The sequence below is a fragment of the Coffea arabica genome, chromosome 3c (assembly GCF_036785885.1).
Source record: "Coffea arabica cultivar ET-39 chromosome 3c, Coffea Arabica ET-39 HiFi, whole genome shotgun sequence".
NCBI lineage: Eukaryota > Viridiplantae > Streptophyta > Magnoliopsida > Gentianales > Rubiaceae > Coffea > Coffea arabica.
Window position 1 is genome coordinate 9,345,672 of NC_092314.1, and position 21,508 is coordinate 9,367,179.

At 40.2% G+C, this 21,508-nt stretch overlaps 3 protein-coding genes and 1 non-coding gene across 4 annotated transcripts; 1 reads left to right on the plus strand and 3 right to left on the minus strand.

Annotated features, from left to right (window-relative positions):
- Positions 1–2,443: 2,443 nt before the first annotated feature.
- LOC113735537 (uncharacterized) lies at positions 2,444–3,097 on the minus strand. The gene has a single exon (XM_027262535.1). The coding sequence runs from the start codon at positions 3,095–3,097 to the stop codon at positions 2,444–2,446; it is 654 nt and encodes a 217-aa protein (XP_027118336.1).
- A 2,177-nt stretch (positions 3,098–5,274) lies between these two features.
- On the minus strand, positions 5,275–6,797 carry LOC113734540 (UDP-glycosyltransferase 75C1-like). The gene has a single exon (XM_027261126.2). The coding sequence runs from the start codon at positions 6,762–6,764 to the stop codon at positions 5,418–5,420; it is 1,347 nt and encodes a 448-aa protein (XP_027116927.1). The 5' UTR covers positions 6,765–6,797; the 3' UTR covers positions 5,275–5,417.
- Positions 6,798–18,666: 11,869 nt separating this feature from the next.
- LOC113735538 (uncharacterized) lies at positions 18,667–19,992 on the minus strand. Its single transcript, XM_027262537.2, has one exon. The coding sequence runs from the start codon at positions 19,990–19,992 to the stop codon at positions 18,667–18,669; it is 1,326 nt and encodes a 441-aa protein (XP_027118338.2).
- Positions 19,373–19,479, plus strand: LOC140038207 (small nucleolar RNA R71). The gene has a single exon (XR_011842002.1). It is a non-coding gene; the product is annotated as a small nucleolar RNA R71 (small nucleolar RNA).
- Positions 19,993–21,508: the final 1,516 nt, after the last annotated feature.

Below are 21,508 nucleotides of genomic sequence, written 5' to 3' on the forward strand. Positions count from 1 at the left end.
ATTACGGGTGAGTACCCTTATCGAGTCGAGCTCGAGCTTTTTAAGGACTCGATCGAGTTCGAGCTCGAGCTGTGATTCTCCGACTCGATTGAGCTCGAGCTGGAGTATAATTATATTATAGCCGAGTCGAACTCGAGTATAGCAGTACTCGAGCTCGACTCGGCTCGAATACACCCCTATCGAAAGCTCGTTTGTGCGAGACACAGAAATGGAGACTTGTATCTATGACTTTTTCGCATGATTATCTGAGTAATATATCTTTTTATTTGGATTAAGAATTATTCGGGGGAAAAAAAGATTGTTTCATTCCAAAATATTGGAATTATTACTAGCCAATTAAGATTAATCTGCTGTATAAGTGATTACTTTTTTTATTGGTTCTTATTTATCATGTGGAAACCAGTGTTAGTTTTCCGTCATATTTTAGTATTCAACCAGTTATAACAAAATAAAAAAGGATTTAATCAGTTATTTTATACATGGTATGGACCAGAATTGAACTAGTCCTCTATCTTCGTTTCCATAAATCTCCAGAGACACCCTTTCCTGCTTAGGTCATTCCAAAAAAGGGTTGCTGTAGTGGTAAAGTTTTGCTACTGCTTGCTTAATTTTCAGAACAAAGGCTTTGACTTTCTAACACACCAAATACTCATTTTAACCAAAGTTAGTTTTTGGACTTTCTGTCAAAATGGTTATTAACATTTGTGACAAAATCATAGAAAACCCTCGTTTTCGAAATAAGCTTTGAATAAAATGTCCGCAGGTGAGCAGCAAGAGGGAGAGATCATTTGAATTGGCTAAGACACCAAGGATCTTGAAATAAAAAGTACAAATAACAAAGTTTCATTGGATAAGAACCATTTAAGGGTTTACCTACCTATTGCTTGAGTTCAATGGAAGAGCTACCCATTATTTTCTTCTTTCTTTGTTAAATTCTCAACCAAAATGAAACGAGGAAGTGTATATATAGAATAGAAAATGTGACTTGGATTATTCTGATTAAACTCAATGATAATTTAGAGTAGAAAATCTCGGCACATGATAATACTGAGACCAGGAGAAGTGACCAGGTCATTTTTTTTAATACGTGTGTGTGGAAAGCTTTTTTAGCTCTGTCAATTTATTGCCTCTGTTTAGATTACTACATTTTTTTTTTTATGTCGACTAGAGTTTGATAAGATTGAGTAAAAGTCAACCTAATCTTTTCTCAAAAATAAAATCCAATTGACTGTAATGTCATATTCAGAATAAACCTCAACATCGATGACTTGACTTTATTTTGGTTTATTGTATGTTTTGGTCTATTTTCCTCACTTCCCCTTGAAAGGATGCGACTTGTAGTTCAGAAATTCTTCTTGTATCAAAGCGAAGGTTGGATTTTTCACCATTAGACCAAAAAGCTAAAAGTGTTTTCCTAGCTGATTTGATTTGTGTTTTCTGTTACATCATCGTTTTCTGTATTGAGTTTGATTTGAAATTATCTTTCGCAGAGGTTCTAAGATCCGTGGCATTTCCGTGCAACCTCTGCACCAAGGCTTGTCATTAACCAATTTGAAGTTGATAGCGCAAATAAGAATTGGTTCATTTATTAAGTAAAACGAAAAAGAAAGTAAATTCTGAGAAAAGTCTCTCCAGATAAGATTGACGATAACTACATATTCTAATTATGTAGTTTTGGAAAGAATGTTGTAGAATTTCCTCTCATATCTCAGCATGCTTCCCCTTGAGCTTGAGAGACATCAAATTTCAAAACAGATCTTATAACTGGCTAATGATAATTAATACACCCAACTCATTCAGTGTTTTGTACTGTCATTGTATGTGTGAAACATACTTTTTTGTTGAAAAGTGTATGTACTCTTCATTTTAGACTCATGATTAGAAAATTGTTCTGTCATCTTCCAAGGAGAAGCATTGCAAAGGAAACAATGCTTAACTCAATAGAAACGACTCCTCCACAAGATCCCTAAATTCTCCTAATCCCCAGTACAAATCACTGCTGTAGAATCTTATCAAAATCCTGTAATGGATCGAACTAAATGAATTGAAAGGTATCTGAGGTAGGGGAGGGGAAGGAGAGGGAGAGAATTGGGAATGAGATCAGAAGTAAGGAAGAGGGAAGAGAGAGAGAGAGAGAGAGAGAGAGAGAGAGAGGAAGAAGGATTGAATTGTTATTAGAAAGAAGTTCAGTACAATGCATCACATAATCCGTATGCCAAATCTTAGCTTTGAGCTCAAGAAACAGCCTGCTAGAACTAACTAACTTTCCCGCCAAATAACTACTCTTCATTCTGTGTTATCAATTGCTAAGCCACGTGACTCTCTTCATGTTATCACATTTTTTATGCTACTTCCTTGCTGACTCATCCCAGTCATTTGTGCATGACAATTTGGACTGATTCCAGGCCATAACAATACCTCTCCCTAAAAATAATCCCAGTCTCTAGGATTGATTAATCTGGAAAAAGGGAAATTGAGCATGAATGAACGTCCAATCTTCCCAAGTGGCTTCCTCAGGTTCCATGTTTTCCCACTGTACCAACACCTGCTCTACTCCCTGACCCTTCCTATAGATTGTCCTTCTATCCAACACTGCTGAGGGGGTGACTTCAAACTCACTATCTGCATTCAATGTAGGCAGAGTAGTGCTGACTGGAGCCTCCTTTGGTGACTTCTTGAGCAATGAAACATGAAAAACAGGATGTATGGTGGATCTTGGAGGTAGCTTCAACCTGTATGCTACAGTTCCCACCTTTTGTTCCACCTGATAAGGCCCATAGTACTTAGCAGTCAATTTCAGATTCCTCCTTACGGCTACTGAGGTTTGTCTGTAAGGTTGGAGCTTCAAATAAGCCCACTCTCCCACTTCAAACTCCCTGTCACTCCTCCCTTTATCAGCCATTTGCTTCATTCTGTTCTGAGCCTTTAACAGGTTCTCCTTGAGTAAGGAATTCCAGCTTACTCTCTCCTGTGCCCAATCCTCCACAGCAGCTACTATTGTGTTGTCACGCCTCAGGTTCAGTTGTATAGGTTTGTAACCATATAAGGCTTGGATTTGAATAGAATGCCAGAAATAGGTGAGGTCTCTTTTTAACATCTTTCTAGGCTGCAACTCCAATTTAATCAGCAAATTGTGTATTACCGTTGTTTCTTGGAAAGAAAACACTTGCAAATGCAGTTGGAATCCAACATTGACCTCCGGTTTTTGCATTTGGATTGTTTGATTATTATGATTTTATGGTTTCACAGTACTGTGTCTGGTTTTGATGATGTGCCTTGTGACCGTGGCGGAGGCAGAATAGTTGGCTTGCATTGTGTTTTAATTCTCAGGTATTGGTGGTCCGCTTTAAGGGTTCATTTCGGAGTTGAGGATTTAGACAGAAAAGAAAGGAAAAAAAGAAAAAGCTTGATTTTCTTTTATTTGTGAGTTTTTAGTCAGAGAGAAAAGAAAGGAAATGGGAGAATGAATAGTAGGCAAAATTTTTCTTTCCAAATTGGAGAGAAATAGAGAGAAAATTGGAGAAATATTGTGAAAATTTTTTAAAATACCTATTTTATCCTTTAAAATGTCTTGAATAAATATTTAATGCCTTTCATATTCAAAATCATTCTACTAATTTTCAAAATTCCCAAATAACATAACAATCCCTTCTCTTCTCCCAAAACTTAATGGGGTGTTTGGGCAGCTATTTTCTGCTGAAAAATTGCATCGTTTTCCGTGATCACATTTTTCTGTTACTTTTTTTCTCACATACATCAAATCGTTACAATAATTTTTCTATAAAAAATTCAAGAAAATGCAATCCAAACAAGGCATAAGTTTTCCCTTCTTCTCTTTTCTATCCTAAACTCCCAAACTAAGCCTAAGTGCCCACGGAACTCTTTTTGGTGGAGAAGGGAAAGCAAATGATATGAAAGCCATGTGCCAGAGATAAGTATCACTATTTTATTTGTGGGATCGATGCTGACTGGTATAAGTCGCGATCGAGGATTTGAACCCACAGTAGGGCAGAGGTAGAAGTCACTCCCTTTGATCTTCCCTAGCTCAGTTGAACCTTCCCTAACCCTAATATAAATTAGAGTAGGAGTAACGTAGGAATTGAAATTGACCCAAAAAAATTAGTGATTTTCCTTTTACCATTTGGATTTTATCGTACACTATGACATTTTCAACTAGGTGTGAACAATTTTACTCAAGCTTAACACTCTCGATGTTTAAATTTTGTTTGCTTAGTTTTGTTGAGTTTGAAATTGTTTCTTTATTTGTTGTGCCGCGCTCAAATAAATTTTTACTAAGTCAAACTCGACTAGTTTGAAATTTTAATAGAAAATTAATTAATATTTTTATGTTTAATGAGATTATCTACCGAAAAATAGAATTTATTAAACTAAAGTTCAATTTAAATAATTAAACTATTTCAACTCCATTCTCGGCCTTTTTAGTGCAAGATTACACTATTCTCAACCGGCAAACACTTAGGATAAACCCGAAACAAATTTTGCCACATCTTTAATTTTTGGACAAATTTTACTTTACCCCCCTGTGGTTTAGCATTTTTCACATAACCCCCCTATGGTTTCAAAAGTTATACATAATCCCCTTATGGTTTGGATTAAAGTGTCAAAGTAACAGAAATAGTCACTCGTAACAGCGTCACCTAAAATGTCAAAAATACCCTTATGTAAGGTTGAAATTTATGTATTAACCAAGGGGGGTTATGTGTATATTTTGAAAATCATAAGGGGGGTTATATGGTAAAGTATTAAACCATAAGGGGGTTATATGGTAAAATATAAAAATCATAGGGGGTTAATGTGTCATGTATTTATAAGGGTAATTTCGACTTTTTTAGAAGTTCCGTTACGAGTGACTATTTCCGTTACTTTGACACTTTAATCCAAACCATGAGGGGGTTATGTATAGCTTTTGAAACCATAGGGAGGTTATGTAAAAAAAAAAGGGTAAATCACAGGGGGTAAAATATAATTTACCCTTAATTTTTTGACATGACAAAATTTGTTTTGTGCCACATGATGTAGTAGATTGGACCTACCCAAATTTTTGCCTTCCCACTACCTATGGGTACAAGATTTCATCGTTGAGAGACATTGATGAAGGAAACGTCAGCGCTTACATACCACCTCGGGATAAGGAAAAGGCCCGACCAAATAGGGCAAAAAATCATGCTTTGTTGAAAAAGAGTGAATGACATTCCTCAAAAAAAAAAAAAAAAAAAAACAACAAAGACTGAATGAAAGAGATGCCAAGAAATATAAGTGCAAGAAATTCCATCTGCAATTTAAAAAAAAAATGAATTGAGGCTGGAATTTTCAACAATTAAACGTACACTATAGTTTATTCAATTCCAGCTTCTACACGAATTATTGGCATCCTTACTCCAAATTTCTCAAGAAGTTCATGAAATTGTTGTATGAAGATCCATTTTCCTCCATTTAGCAACATTTTTTCTCATTTCTTCCCCTTTTTCACCACCTCCCATCACAGTATCCAAGCACCTCCTGATCTCTGCTCTTTCCACCACACCTTCTTCATTCGCTTTTGCTCTCACCCCAATACCCCAAACTTCCTCGATCAACTTTGCATTTGTTGTCTGATCAGATAAATGTGGACAGCCCACAATTGGAACCCCAGCAACAATACTCTCCAGTGTTGAATTCCACCCACAGTGCGTGAGAAAACACCCTATTGACCTGTGACAGAGCACCTCCATTTGTGAACACCATGGCACTATCATCCCCTCTTCACTTGAAATATTTTCTACCACTGCCTTTACTTCTTCTTCCTGTTCGTTATCTGCTCGTAACACGAGCAAATAAGACCTTCCAGCTTCCTTTAATCCATGCAAAAGCTCCATCTTTTCTTCTTTCTTTAATGTCACAAGGCTTCCGAATGATGCATAAACCACTGAACTTTCTGGCTTTGAGTCCAACCATTGAAGATAGTCATTTTCCGGGATGTCAAATAAGTTGCCACCAACAGATTTATCAGATGAATCGTAGCCATCACAAAAGGCTGATGGAATCAAAGGTCCAATTGGGATCAAATTCATTCCATCAACAGCTTTGATTGATGCTTCTTCTAACTCGTTAAAAGTATTGACCAGTACACAAGCTGTAGACTCTTGTTCTAAGATCTTAATATGTTCATGAAAAGAAGGGACTACAGAAGGAAATAATGGATCATTCGGAAAGAAAAAGGTCGGCAAATCCTCCTTTTGAAACAAGGAAAGGTCAGGCAATTTTATGGAAATTGAAGAGTAATCAACTTCACGAACTCCATCATAAATTCCATCATGGCTATTGAAGTACCTGTGATATAAGGCAAACGAGGTGGCACACTGGATAACTAAAAAAGCCGAAGGAACATTCATCTCACTCGCCAATTCTGCCACCCAAGGCAACAAAATAGTGTAGATTGCAAAGGTCACCGGTCGGCCCTCGTTTGATGAGGCTTGGATCAACTTGGTAAGGTCTTTAGAACCGAAACACTTAACATCTGATAAAAAGCACGCGAAGTCGCGGTTTTTCATAGATTTTTCATCATCATAGCCATCCGAAAAGGATGCAAAGGAGAGACCATTAGAGGCTGGACGGTTTTTAATGCACCTAAGGCCATAAACCGTGGTGGCAAAGGTGACTTGTGCACCAGCTCTTGCTAAGTTTTTGGCTAGCTGAAGAGTAGGGTTGATGTGGCCTTGGGCTGGTATGGCAGTGACGAGAAGGTGCTGGTGCTTGATGTCCATGGTGGATGCTCAATTGTTTTTCTTCTGAGTACATAATCTATACTTATATACAATGGGAGAGGTTCCTTTTTTGGTATAAATAATTTATGTCATTTAATGTTATACCAAAAATATCTTTTAAAATTTGTTTCAAACTTCTCAAATTCTATCTTTTTTCTATCATGATTTGACCCTTTAAGTGCACCTACTCACGTCCTGTCTTTTCCTCTACCATAATTTAAATATAATAACTTCCTAAATTAAAAAGAATAGTGTTTGGATAAGTACCGAATGTGTTTGGATTGCAAATGTGTTTGAATTGCAAACGTATCTCAAATAATTTCGCTTGCATCATAAACACATTTCTCAATTTACCTTTGTATATTTTCGATTATTTTTTATCTCACATACATCATATCACAAAAAGTGATACAGTAATTATTCCAAATAATATTTTAAATAATACTTTATCCAAACACACTCGGATTTCTAAAAGCAAAAATATATACTTGCTCTAACATGATTTTACAGATAATAACTTAATGTAAAAAAAGAATAATTAATTATATATTTTTATAATAAGCACACACACGTAGAGTGTGCCAACAGTACTAGTGGTTAATGATTCTTGAGGAAAAAGCAAACTTATATTCAAACTCGTGTTAATGACTTTTGTGTGTCTTAATGACTTTTGTGCTTAAATGTGTGAGTTGTGTTTGGAAGTCAATGGAAGTCAAGTAAATTCTTAATTGGAACTTGTATGTGCCTTGGCTTCATTCACTTGATTCTGCTCCTGCCCCAATGAATTGCCGCTTTACTCCATGATCCAAAATTTCCCCAATGCATGACTGGAACATACAGCATATACTCCCTCCGTTCCATTTTGATAGTTTTATTTTTCTTTTTCATCTGTCCCAAATTATAGTCCACTTTCCAATTAAAAAATGTAGTTATATTTTAATTTTTCTAAAATACCCTTATTCAATGTAAGTTGTTATTACTATAAACTTACTCTATTTAATGAGAGTTTATTTTATTTTATTTTACCATTAATTCAAGTTTTCATAAAGTTGTACTCTAATTAATGTGAGGGTATTTTAGAAAAATAGCTACCTAAATTGATTATTCCAACAAAATTAATTATTTTTTTTAAATTATGTTAAAAAAATTAGAATTATCAAAATAGAACGGAGGGAGTATATAAAAGGGGCCAAGAAGGTATTTAATGTTGAAAGTGCTACTCTATACCAACCAACCAAACACTGAAGCAAACAATTATGTGATGTTGAATGGTCATTATTTATTTCTATATCAATCTAATTTCTTCCCAAAGATAAGACAAAACCATCAAATGCTTGCGTACGTTGATTGGCCACTCACAGTTAACATTTTCAGTCCAAGTCTCGTAAGAAAGTTCTGAAATGTGTGAAGATCCAGTTTGACAAGCATATTTATTGCTTCCTCCATCCTTTGACAGTTTTGTTTTTCATTTTCATCCATCTCAAATTATAATCCCTCCGTCCTACTTTGATAGTCATGTTTTTCTTTTTCGTTTGTCCCAAATTATAATCCACTTTCCAATTGAAGAATATAGTTATCTTTTAATTTATCTAAAATACCCTTATTCAATATAGGTTATTATTAGTATAAATTACCCTATTTAATGTAGATTGTTTCTTGACCATTAATTCAAATTCCTATAAACCATCAATTCAAGTTTTCATGAATAATTAATATAAAGTTGTACTCTATTTAATATAAGGGTATTTTAGAAAAATAACAATCTAAATTTATTTTTCCAACAAAGTTAACCATTTTTTCTTAAACTGTGTGAAAGAAAAACTAGAACTATCAAAATGGGACAGAGGGAGCAGTTCACTTTTCAATTAAAGAATATAGTTAATTTTAACTTCTCTAGAATATCCTTATTTATTGTGCTTTATTATCATTGAAATTAACTTACCTTATTCATTAATTGTTTTGATATATGTCTTGAATGGTGTGACTTTTCATCAATACTGTTGTTGCAATTAATGTAAAGTATAATGGTTAGTTATACTAATAATATTAATGTAACGATATTTTAGGAAGACATTGGGCTAGATTTACTCTTTCAATAAAGTTAACTAATTTTTCTTAAATTGTGTGAAAAAAAAAATCAAAACCATCATAGTGCTATGGAGGGAATATATTTAGTAGGGCAACTTCTGTTTGTTTATCCTTGTTTTATTTTGCACTCATCAATATTTATTTGTTGAAAATTGCCCTGATGCTCTCTTAGTCCGACGTTTTTTTTTTACCATTTCAATTTTATCCTACAATGCCGCTGATTATGTAATTTGACAGGTGCCGAACCTGTGCAATAATAATTACTAAAAAGTTCTAATTACCACCTCAATTAAATAATTATAAAACGAATCCAAGTACGGGAGCAGGGACCCTAGGTATGCAATGGGTTACTTGATTCACCCTGTTCCCGAAGAGTTTGCTTAATCCGATATACCGGATTCGTCTATAAAAATACTAATTTTGCGTACAATGGCAAGTAGGGTCGATTCCACAGGGAGCAGGTAGGAAATTATTTCTTTCCAAATCAGCAGAGCAAAATTGGGGGATTTTCAATGGGAGAGAAATAAATAAAATCAAAGTAAAATAAAAACAAAGCGAACTAAATTCAAAACCAACTCACAAAGCACAAGTCACTAAAAATAGCAATTAATAAGATTCCACCCAAAGGATCAACTGCTCAGGCACGGTCCAATTAAATGATCATCGATGCAAAGATATTTCCTCCATTTATCACTAGGTTGGTTATAGCTATCAATAAGCTCTGACAACCAGTTCTTCCTTACCTTTTCGACAGTCAAGGTACGACCATTGACTGCTTCCCTAACCAGATAACAACCCTAGGTACGACCGTAGGAATTTAATTACCCAATTGCATTAAAGCTAGAAGAACCCAACCCTAACCAATAAACACGCTAAGAGGGTTTATTTAAATTAGATCTTGCGTTTCCCCATCATAAAGCCAATTATGGTGGTCACCACGGGGTGTCAATTAAATGAACAATTACGGATTCTATTTAATTAACGTGGCAGTAGGCTATTAAATTAAATCAAATACCCGGCCGTTGATATTCAATTAATAAAATACCCATGAACAACTAATTCAGGAAACGCACGAATAATAACGAATTGGAAGAAATAATGAAAGCTTGATTAGATCTCACAAGTTTTATGGACCGCGCCCTCGCGTCACCCTTTGGGTAGAGGAGGAAATTAGCCGCTCCTCATCGTTTCAATCCCGCGTGGTTTAGTTGAATACATTAAATTGATTTCCGAAGAATTGGAGAAGCACAAGAGAAAACCCACGGAATTTAGAAAAGTCAAAAGCAAAAAGTGAAGAAAGGTCTCCGTTGTACAGAGCCCAGATGCAATCCGCAGAAATCTTTAATGTCTGGCCACTAGCCGTTAGCCGCAGGCGAAACCACAGTAAAGAAAAAGAGAACAGGAGAAAAGTGTCTGACAAGGAGTAGAAAAAGGAAAATAAAAGCTAAGCCTAAAAATTCATCCTGAATCTCGCTTCTTCTTTTCCTCTTGTAGCCGCCGCAATTTCCAAGTCCAAGGCCCACACGTCTAGTACAATTCAATCTGCAAAAGCCATTTCCCCCTTTGAGTTTTGATCCCATGCGCCTGGTCCACATGGACCACGGTCCGTCTTTCGGTTTCGTTCACCTTTCAAGGCGTGGTCACGCTCTGGGACGACAAGTCTTCTGGAAATTTTTCCCCGCGATATCTTTTTAATGCTAACCACCTACAATTCACGCTAATGTCAAATATGAGTGAAATCCCCTTTCTTAGCACCATGAATAGCCAAAATTAGGACAAGATGACAGTGCAAAACGTGCCAAATAACGGCTCTATCAAATCCCCCCACACCTAGACAATGCTTGCCCTCAAGCATTTCGAAACTCAGACGTACAACCACGAGAGCGGAGGTCATGCAGTAGTCTATACTAACACAAGCATCTAGTGTCCCTGACAATATCGCCAAAATTAGATCACACCGGACAGGCTGTAATTCGAAGAAGATATATGGATACTAAGAACGCTCAAATCAACATCACGAAATGTCATTACCATAGGCTTGCACATTCATCACATCTCCACCACTTGAAAGTGAACTAAACACATAAATCAAAGGGACTTTAATAGGGTTGTAATGGGGCTCAGGTAAAAGGCGGGTTAAGAAGGTATGGCTAGGGGGTGAAGTGTCAAGAGAATGTCCGAAACTCCCCAGTAACCACCGTGCTTTATCGAAGGAGTTTAACTAATAAAGCAGTTTCCATTTGCTGTACACCCCGTACAAGTGCCCAAAAATTTTTTTTTTTTGGAACTATTTGCAAGGCGTGGGCACGCCTTGTAACCCTTAGTCCACTGGTCACGAAGGCTTCTTCAGTTTTTTTTTTTTTTTTTTCAGAAAAGTTCCGCAAGGCGCGGCCACGCCCTGTAAGCCACAGTCCACTGGTCAGTGGCCCTCTTCCAATTTCTCATTCTTTCTACAAGACTAACATCATATGGCACCTAATCTAAAACCACTTGCAACCCCCAAATTTGTTTGTTTTCACACAAATGATGGAATTCAGGCATCCCTTGACAACACAGGGGTAAACAAGAAAATTTAAAGAGGTTTTGGGTTAACAAATACGGATAACAACCAGAAACGAAGGACAAAAGCTCAAATTGGTTTACTATTGGGAGATAAGGTGAGGGCTTGATTCTTTTAGATAGCTAAAGAGGGTTAAACCTTAAATGCCCTTATCATTTCAAATGCATCCAATTCAACAAAAATGTGGCCTCGACATGCATAAACTAGCAAGTTCTAGAATGTCCATAACATGTGTGATACCCACTCAACCAAACAAAATAGAGCAAACATAAATAATATGCTCAAGCAAGGCTCAAAAGCTCTCCAAAAGTTACAAGAATGGGTCAATTCCAGCATATTCATCATTCAACAACATTGCCAAGGGAAACAAAATGCCTAGCTAGCATACTTAACCACATAACCACTTACGTTGATTGTGTCTTTCATCACAGCACATGCCCCAACATTGACAAGCATAGACATAATTAACAAACCGACTAACTACACTGATTTTCATTACTATTTTCCTCCTTCTTTTTCAAATTTTTTTTTTCAACGAAGCAAAAAACACAGAACTGACGAGACAAAGCGAAAAGGACTAGTGAAAACCACTTCCCCCACACCTAAAATCGACATTGTCCCAAATGTAGGAAAGATAATGAGGTATTAGGAGAACTGAGAGGCACTTCCCTGATCACCGGGGAGTCAAAGCGAGACACTAAGATGGAGGGGGATGAAGCGGCGTGAATCCAATGTGAGCGTAGAAGGCCGCCTGATTCTCTGCCTGAATGCGGGCGAAGACCTGGAGAGCCATAAGACGGCCATCTATCTGTGATAGCTGGGTATTGAGCTCATGAACACCCTCCTGGAGGTCCGGGTAGCGGGGGTCTCTAGCAGGAGGAGAACGCGAGGAGGACGGTCCCGCCTGATCCGGATGCGGTGGCAAGTCAGTGGAGGGTGCAGTGGCGGGCATCCGAAGCTGTGGGCCGTCTTCACCAGGGAGCGTAAATTGGTAGACATCGCCCACCTTTCGAATGACACCCATTCGCTCTAAATTGCGCAAATCCAGTGGCTCAATCTCTCGAGTTAGGGCGAAGTTGTGCTCCTTGTCAAGGTCTAGCACTCCCAATCGGATGGCCAAGTGGGTAATGAGCGAGCCTAGGATAATCGGTTTATTTTGCTTATGAATGACTGACTCCATTTGAGTGGCTATCCAACACCCAAAGTTAACCTTAACATTGTTGCGCATGCACCAAAGGAAGTAGAATTCTGCTTTGGTAAGGGTGCCGGAGGAATCCTTTCGTCCCGAGAAATTGTAAGCCAAGAACCTGTGGATGACCTTTAAGACCGGATCCTTCAGTTCAGAGGCCTTGGACTGACTCGGATTATAAACTAGCCGATCCGTAGACCACTCCCTCCAGATGTCAATATATTCAGTTCTGAACGGTCTGGTGTAGTCAATAGCACTATTAATATACTCTCCGGAGGCAATGGTGTCCTCACTTACAAACCCCAAAGTCAGATTAAACTCATTGATTGAAAAATCAAAACGTTTGCCTTTTAATCTGAACCGAATAATCTCCGGCTCATCCAAAGTGATGTACTGATTCCTGATAAACTCAAAAGAGCAGTAAAATTCACAACAAAGCTCCTCAAACGTGGGGTAGTTAATGCTCAAATACTTTTCCCAACCTATCGCTGAGAACAATTGCTCAACCTCCCGAGCAATTCGCAGGTGGTCCAGGGTTGGGGCATGGAAGCACTTACAAGGGGCAACAGGTCGATTCACCAAAGTGTTAAACCGGTCCTGTTGGGCCCTTGTAAGATTAGTTATCGGTTCCCCCCACTCCCCAGGGGACATGGTACTCTTATTCAGGCCCAAACGGGACCGAATGGGGGGTTGGACCGGGGCTCGTCTCTTCCGAGGTTGGGACCCAGACGGCCCAGCCGTAGTTGCCTTGTTAGGAGGCATTTAGGGATCACTGATAAAGTATATCAGATCAGAAACAGCAAACCAACCACCAAAAGCAGATATGGGACCAGTCAACGAAATTATTAAATACTCAGCAGCTCAACCATAACAAGGGACACAGTTACCCCACCAACCGACAACTAGACAACACACACCAACCAATTCCCCACTGCTGGCAATTAGCCGACAACAATTAAGAAGACCGAGCCAACTCCCCTCAAATCAAGATATTAGTCAATAAAAAGCAGCACTCAGAGGGCTACCAACCACGTGTTCCAAATAACAAATTCACTAAAGCCCACAGATATCTCAAGTATATATTCACAGGGAAGCAGATATAAGGTGTTTCTCTTCAGATAATCAAACCACTGGTCCCCCGACAATACCAACAAATATAGCAACCCAAAAGGAGGCAAAAATTGGCAATTAAAACTCCCAATCGAAGTCACCAACTCAACAAGAAAAGTAGGGGTACCACTTTTTTCCTTTGTCTCGGCTGAAGAAGAAAGTGGCGGAGTGGGTGCGCGCGGGCGCTGGGGTGCGACCGGCTGTGGATGCGCAGCGGGCTGGTCGCATGCTGCTGCTGAGCTGCGAGGGGAAAAAGGCCGCGCGCAGATCTGGTCTAGCTGGGGCGCGCGGTTAGAAGTCTGCGCGCGTTGGGGTCTGGCGCGCGCTGGTGCGCCTGGCGTGCGGTGGAGGGTTGCGCGCAGGTGGGCGGTGGCGGCGGCGCACAAGCACAAGGGGAGAACAAAGAAGACAAAGGCAAAAACAAAGACAAAGAAGAGGACAAAGGAAATTTTCAGCATGAGAGAACTTAGTCAAAGGCACTGGGCAGAATTATGCAAAGAAGAAGACAAAGTGACGAAGTATGGTCTTAGTCCAAGAATTGTCTTTCTTCTTTGACTTTCGTTATTGGAAGGGTTGGAAGGCGTGGGCACGCCTTGGAAGGCATGGTCCTCTGCCCAGAGCATCTAAATGATTTCCAAACGAATTTCCATCAAGGCGTGAGCACGCCTTGGAACCTCTACTCCTCTGTCCAACACCACAAAAACAGTCAAAACATTAAGATAAAACTGAAAAATCGCAGAGTAAGTAAAAATGATCACAACTAATATTGTAATCCTTGGGTTGCCTCCCAATCAGCGCCTTTCTTTAACGTCTTTGGCTAGACATGGCCTTCAATTGTTTAAATCTCTCCTCTTGGATCATCAAGGAATAAAACCTCCATTTGCTCATTATTAAACCCTTCGTAATAAGGCTTTAGACGGTGACCATTAACTACGAATCTTTTCTCCGTCTTAAGACTTTGTATTTCCACTGCACCATAATGAGAAATATTAGTAACAATAAATGGACCAATCCAACGGGAGCGCAACTTACCAGGAAAAAGCTTAAGTCTTGAATGATAAAGTAAAACTTTTTGCCCTACGACAAACGACTTTCTCGAAACTTGTTGATCATGGAAAACTTTGCTTTTCTCCTTATAAATTGCGGAATTCTCATAGGCTTCATTCCTTAGCTCTTCCAACTCTTGTAATTGGAGCTTTCTGTGTCCTCCAGCCTCCATGAGATCCATGTTACACCGCTTAAGTGCCCAAAATGCTTTGTGTTCATATTCCACCGGGAGGTGGCAAGGCTTACCAAAAACTAACCTGTATGGGGACATCCCAATCGGCGTCTTATACGCAGTGCGATAGGCCCAGAGAGCATCTTCCAATTTCACACTCCAATCCTTTCGATCAGGCCTCACCATCTTCTCCAGGATCGACTCAACTTCCCTGTTTGATACTTCGGCTTGACCATTCGTTTGGGAATGATAGGGAGTGAAAACTTTGTGGAGCACACCATACTTACGAAACAAAGCAGTGATCGTCTTATTACAGAAATGGGTGTCCCTGTCACTCACTATAGCTCTTGGCATTCCAAAACGGACGAAAATGTTAGATCTAATAAAATCTGCAACCACTCTAGAATCATTAGTCCGGGTGGCTTTTGCCTCCACCCATTTGGAAACATAGTCAACAGCAAGTATAATGTACAAGAAACCAAAAGACGAGGGGAATGGACCCATGAAATCTATACCCCAGACATCAAAAATCTCAACAAATAATATGGGGGTTTGACTCATTTGATCTCTTCGAGAGATATTCCCCACCCTTTGACACTTATCGCAAGATTTGCAAAACAGATATGCATCTTTAAACAGAGTAAGCCAATAAAAACCACTTTCTAACACTTTACGAGCTGTCCTCTTTGGATCAAAATGCCCTCCACATGCAAACGAATGACAAAAAGTTAAAATAGAGTGAAACTCACCTGCACTTACACACCTTCTTATAACTTGGTCTGAACATTGCCTCCACAGGTACGGGTCATCCCAAAGGTAATGTTTGGCATCACTCTTTAGCTTATCCCTTTTAGCTTTTGACCAACCTGCAGGTAATTGATTCGTGACCAAAAAATTGACAATGTCCGCGTACCAAGGTATCGACGAATCAATGGCCAAAAGTTGCTCCTCAGGGAACGACTCTCTCAACGGTAGATCTTCTTGATTTGTAAGCAACCGGCTCAAATGATCAGCCACCAAATTCTCAGCTCCACTCTTATCCTTAATCTCTAAGTCGAACTCCTGCAGGAGCAGGATCCATCTAATGAGCCGCTGTTTGGCATCCTTTTTCGCCAACAGGTACCTCAAGGCTGCATGGTCAGAGAAAACAATTACTTTTGTACCCAATAAATATGACCTAAATTTCTCTAGTGCAAAAACAACAGCTAGTAATTCCTTCTCCGTCGTGGAGTAATTAAGTTGGGCTCCACTTAAGGCTCTCGATGCGTAGTAGATCGCGTGTGGCGCTCTTCCAATTCTTTGTCCCAACACGGCCCCCACGGCATAGTCACTTGCGTCGCACATAATTTCAAACGGAAGGCTCCAATCTGAGGGTTGAATGACAGGCGGCGATGTCAGTGACTCCTTCAATTTATCAAACGCCACCTTACATTCACTTGTGAAATCAAACGGCACGTCTTTCTGCAGTAGTTTGAACAGGGGTGCTCCGATCTTCGAAAAGTCTGATAAATCTCCTGTAAAAACCTGCATGGCCCAAAAACGAACGCACTTCCCGTACACATACGGGGTAAGGTAGAGCAGAAATAAGGTCTATCTTAGCTTTATTTACCTCTATGCCCTTAGCCGACACAACGTGTCCTAAGACAATGCCATGATCTACCATAAAGTGACACTTTTCCCAATTAAGTACCAAATTCGTCTCTATGCACCTTTTCAGAATTAAAGCCAGATTTTCCAAACATTCATCAAAACTGTCCCCGTACACACTGAAATCATCCATGAATACCTCAATTATTTTCTCTACATACTCGGAGAAAATACTTACCATGCACCTTTGAAAGGTCGCTGGAACATTGCAGAGTCCGAAAGGCATCCGACGGTAGGCAAACGTGCCAAATGGGCATGTGAAGGTAGTCTTCTCCTGGTCTTCTGGTGCGATCGCGATCTGAAAGTAACCTGAAAAACCATCCAAGAAACAATAGTAAACACGACCTGCCAATCGTTCTACCATCTGATCAATAAAGGGGAGGGGAAAATGGTCCTTTTTTGTCACTGCATTTAGCTTCCTGTAGTCGATGCACTGACGCCAGCCAGTAGCTTTCCTGACCGGGACCATATCACCCTCCTGGTTCTCCTCCACGGTCACTCCCGCCTTTTTCGGGACTACCTGGACAGGACTCACCCATGGGCTATCCGAGATAGCAAAAATGATCCCCACCTCTAGAAACTTGAGTATCTCCTTTTTCACAACTTCCATCATCAGGGGGTTCAACCTCCTTTGAGCCTGTCTTACTGGTTTCGCATCTTTCTCGAGCCGAATTCGGTGCATACATAAGGATGAACTTATTCCCTTGATATCTGCTATACTCCACCCAATTGCCTCCTTATGCTCCCTCAGGACCCGCACTAGTTTGTCTTCTTGACTTGGAGACAGGTGTGCAGAGATGATTACCGGCAGTGTCTCCCGGTCTCCTAGGAATGCGTACTTAAGATGCTTTGGCAGAGGCTTTAATTCTAAATCTGGTGCCTGAACAACTGAAGGAAGCAGTTTCGCTTGAGCCTCTGGCACAAAAAGAGAAGTAAACTCATACCTTGGGGGATACGGGTGGAAGTGAGTGTAAGGCTTCCACTGCATGGAGCAAATCTCCCCTTAGGTCCACATCATGAGTTACACCCAACTGCAAGTGTTTGGCTAGAGCCACTTCCAAAGCGTCTTCGCCATCTAATTCGAAAATTTCCTGCACAAAAGGCTCAATAACACTAAAAGCAAAGACCGAGTTAGATTCTTTTGGGTAGTTCATCGCCTCAAAAATATTGAAATTCACAGTTTCACCATCAAATTCCATTGACAAAGTACCCTCATTCACATCTATCTTAGTCCTGGCAGTGCTAAGAAATGGTCTACCTAACAAGATAGGTGATGGGCTTAATGATTTCTCATCTTCCATGTCCAAGATATAAAAATCTGCAGGAAAAATCAATTCATTTACCTGTACCAAGACATCCTCAACTAACCCCTCTGGATATGCATTTGTACGATCAGCTAGTTGGATTATGATGGCTGTTTCTTTAAGTGGCCCAAGATTTAGAGAAGCAAAAATAGTCTTGGGCATCACATTGATTGTTCCCCCTAAATCTAACATTGCTTTCCTAATCGGTGTATTCCCTATCTTACAGGGGATCGTGAACATACCTGGATCTCCACACTTGGGTGGAAGCTTCCTTTGGAGCATTGCTGACACATTTTCTCCCACCGCTACTCTTTCGTCCCCTCTCAGTTTCCTCTTATGGGTACATAGATCCTTGAGAAATTTCGCGTACTTCGGTACCTGTTTAATTGCCTCCAACAAAGGGATGTTGATCTCCACTTTTTTGAACACCTCCAAAAGCTCTTTTTTCTTCTCTACCTTTTTTGTCTTCTCCAGCCTACAAGGAAAAGGAGGTAAGTTAGATTTAAGAGTGGGCGGAGAAGTGAAGGTTACCTCAGGATCCTTGCGAATACGCCTTTCCTCTTCAATTTCTTTCTCTATCTCCTCTTCACTCTTGCTTTTTGAATTTCCCTCTTTCGGCCCTTCCAGTGTCTTGCCACTCCTCAGGGTCATGGCACTTACATTCCTGGGGTTTATTTCGGGTTGTGAAGGTAACTTCCATAAGCATGGGACTCCAAGCGATTTATGGCAGTTGCTATCTGGCTTATTCGAGCCTCCATATCCTTCATGCCTGATTTTGTGTCCTGCTAGAACTGATTGGTGCTCATGGTTAAAGCTCTAGTTTCTTGCTGGAGTTGAGCCATATTTGTGGTCAATGACCTGGTCTCTTGCTGGAACTGTCTAGTCTCTTGCTGGATCTGGGCGGTAGTCGTAGCCAAACTCTTGACAATATCCTCCAAGGAACCCCCTGTGTTGGAGGATGATGGTTGTGATTTCGGTTGCCATGGTTGCTGAAATCCTGGTGGACGATTCGAAAATGAATTTTGTTGCCTGTTCCCATAGCTGAAATTGGGATGATCTCTCCAACCCGGATTGTACGTGTTGGAGTATGGATCATACTGCCTACGAGGCGCGGGCACGCCTCCAGCCATGTTCACCTGCTCCACCCCGTCCTCTTGCAAAATGGGGCACGTGTCCGTGCAGTAGTCCATGCTAGTACAGATCCCACACACCTTTGCTCGCGGTGTTTCTCTCATGGCTAATTGCCTAACAACCGATGTCAATTCTGACATTTGCTGCTGTAGGGATGAAATCTCTACCTCGTTGACTTTACGGGGAGGGTTGCTCTCACGGAAGCCAAATTGCTGGGAGTTCTCTGCCATGGCTTCGATGAGCTCCCACGCTTCCCTCGGTGTCTTGTTTGCCAGTGCTCCCCCACTTGCAGCGTCAATGATACTTCTATCGGTTGATTGGAGTCCCTCATAGAAGTATTGGATTAACAGTTGTTCACTAATTTGATGCTGCGGGCATCTAGTGCACAACTTGTTAAACCTGTCCCAGTATTCATACAAGGACTCACCGGGATATTGTTTAATACCGCAAATTTCCTTCCTCAAACTCGCAGCCCGGGATGCAGGGAAGAATTTTTCCAAGAATTTCTTTTTCAGCTGCGCCCATGTGGTAATACTACCTGCTGGTAGGTAGTACAGCCAATCTTTAGCTGCATCTTTGAGAGAAAACGGGAAGGCTCTAAGTCTTATCTGCTCCTCAGTGACCCCGGGAGGTTTCATGCTAGAGCAAACTATCTCGAATTCCTTGACGTGCTTGTGGGGTTCTTCGCCAGAGAGGCCATGGAAAGAAGGTAGGAGGTGAATCAATCCCGACTTCAGTTCGAAAGCAGTGTTCTCAGCCAAAGTGGGGAATGTGATGCATAAGGGCTGGTGAGTCAGCTCCGGGGCAGCCAGCTCCCTCAAGGTTTGGTTGTTGGCCATGCTTACTTCGTCTTCTGCTGACTCGTTTGCAGCAAATAAGTGCCCTTGTTTTCGTCTCTTGGTCTCTTGCCTCCGCTTATGCGCTGCCTTCTCAACCTCCGCGTCGTATATCAATTCACCTGTGCGAGAAGAACGGGGCATAAACTAGCAAAAGTATCAAGAAGAATAAAATAAATTAAAATAAAAACTGAATTTGAAAAGAAACAAATAATCCAAACGCCAGCTCCCCGGCAACGGCGCCAAAAATTGACAGGTGCCGAACCTGTGCAATAATAATTACTAAAAAGTTCTAATTACCACCTCAATTAAATAATTATAAAACGAATCCAAGTACGGGAGCAGGGACCCTAGGTGTGCAATGGGTTACTTGATTCACCCTATTCCCGAAGAGTTTGCTTGATCCGATATACCGGATTCGTCTATAAAAATACTAATTTTGCGTACAATGGCAAGTAGGGTCGATTCCACAGGGAGCAGGTAGGAAATTATTTCTTTCCAAATCAGCAGAGCAAAATTGGGGGATTTTCAATGGGAGAGGAATAAATAAAATCAAAGTAAAATAAAAACAAAGCGAACTAAATTCAAAACCAACTCACAAAGCACAAGTCACTAAAAATAGCAATTAATAAGATTCCACCCAAAGGATCAACTGCTCAGGCACGGTCCAATTAAATGATCATCGATGCAAAGATATTTCCTCCATTTATCACTAGGTTGGTTATAGCTATCAATAAGCTCTGACAACCAGTTCTTCTTTACCTTTTCGACAGTCAAGGTACGACCATTGACTGCTTCCCTAACCAGATAACAACCCTAGGTACGACCGTAGGAATTTAATTACCCAATTGCATTAAAGCTAGAAGAACCCAACCCTAACCAATAAACACGCTAAGAGGGTTTATTTAAATTAGATCTTGCGTTTCCCCATCATAAAGCCAATTATGGTGGTCGCCACGGGGTGTCAATTAAATGAACAATTACGGATTCTATTTAATTAACGTGGCAGTAGGCTATTAAATTAAATCAAATACCCGGCCGTTGATATTCAATTAATAAAATACCCATGAACAATTAATTCAGGAAACACACGAATAATAACGAATTGGAAGAAATAATGAAAGCTTGATTAGATCTCACAGGTTTTATGGACCGCGCCCTCGCGTCACCCTTTGGGTAGAGGAGGAAATTAGCCGCTCCTCATCTTTTCAATCCCGCGTGGTTTAGTTGAATACATTAAATTGATTTCCGAAGAATTGGAGAAACACAAGAGAAAACCCACGGAATTTAGAAAAGTCAAAAGCAAAAAGTGAAGAAAGGTCTCCGTTGTACAGAGCCCAGATGCAATCCGCAGAAATCTTTAATGTCTGGCCACTAGCCGCTAGCCGCAGGCGAAACCACAGTAAAGAAAAAGAGAACAGGAGAAAAGTATCTGACAATGAGTAGAAAAAGGAAAATAAAAGCTAAGCCTAAAAATTCATCCTGAATCTCGCTTCTTCTTTTCTTCTTGTAGTCCAAGGCCCACACGTCTGGTACAATTCAATCTGCAAAAGCCATTTCCCCCTTTGAATTTTGATCCCATGCGCCTGGTCCACATGGACCACGGTCCGTCTTTCGGTTTCGTCCACCTTTCAAGGCGTGCTCACGCTCTGGGACGACA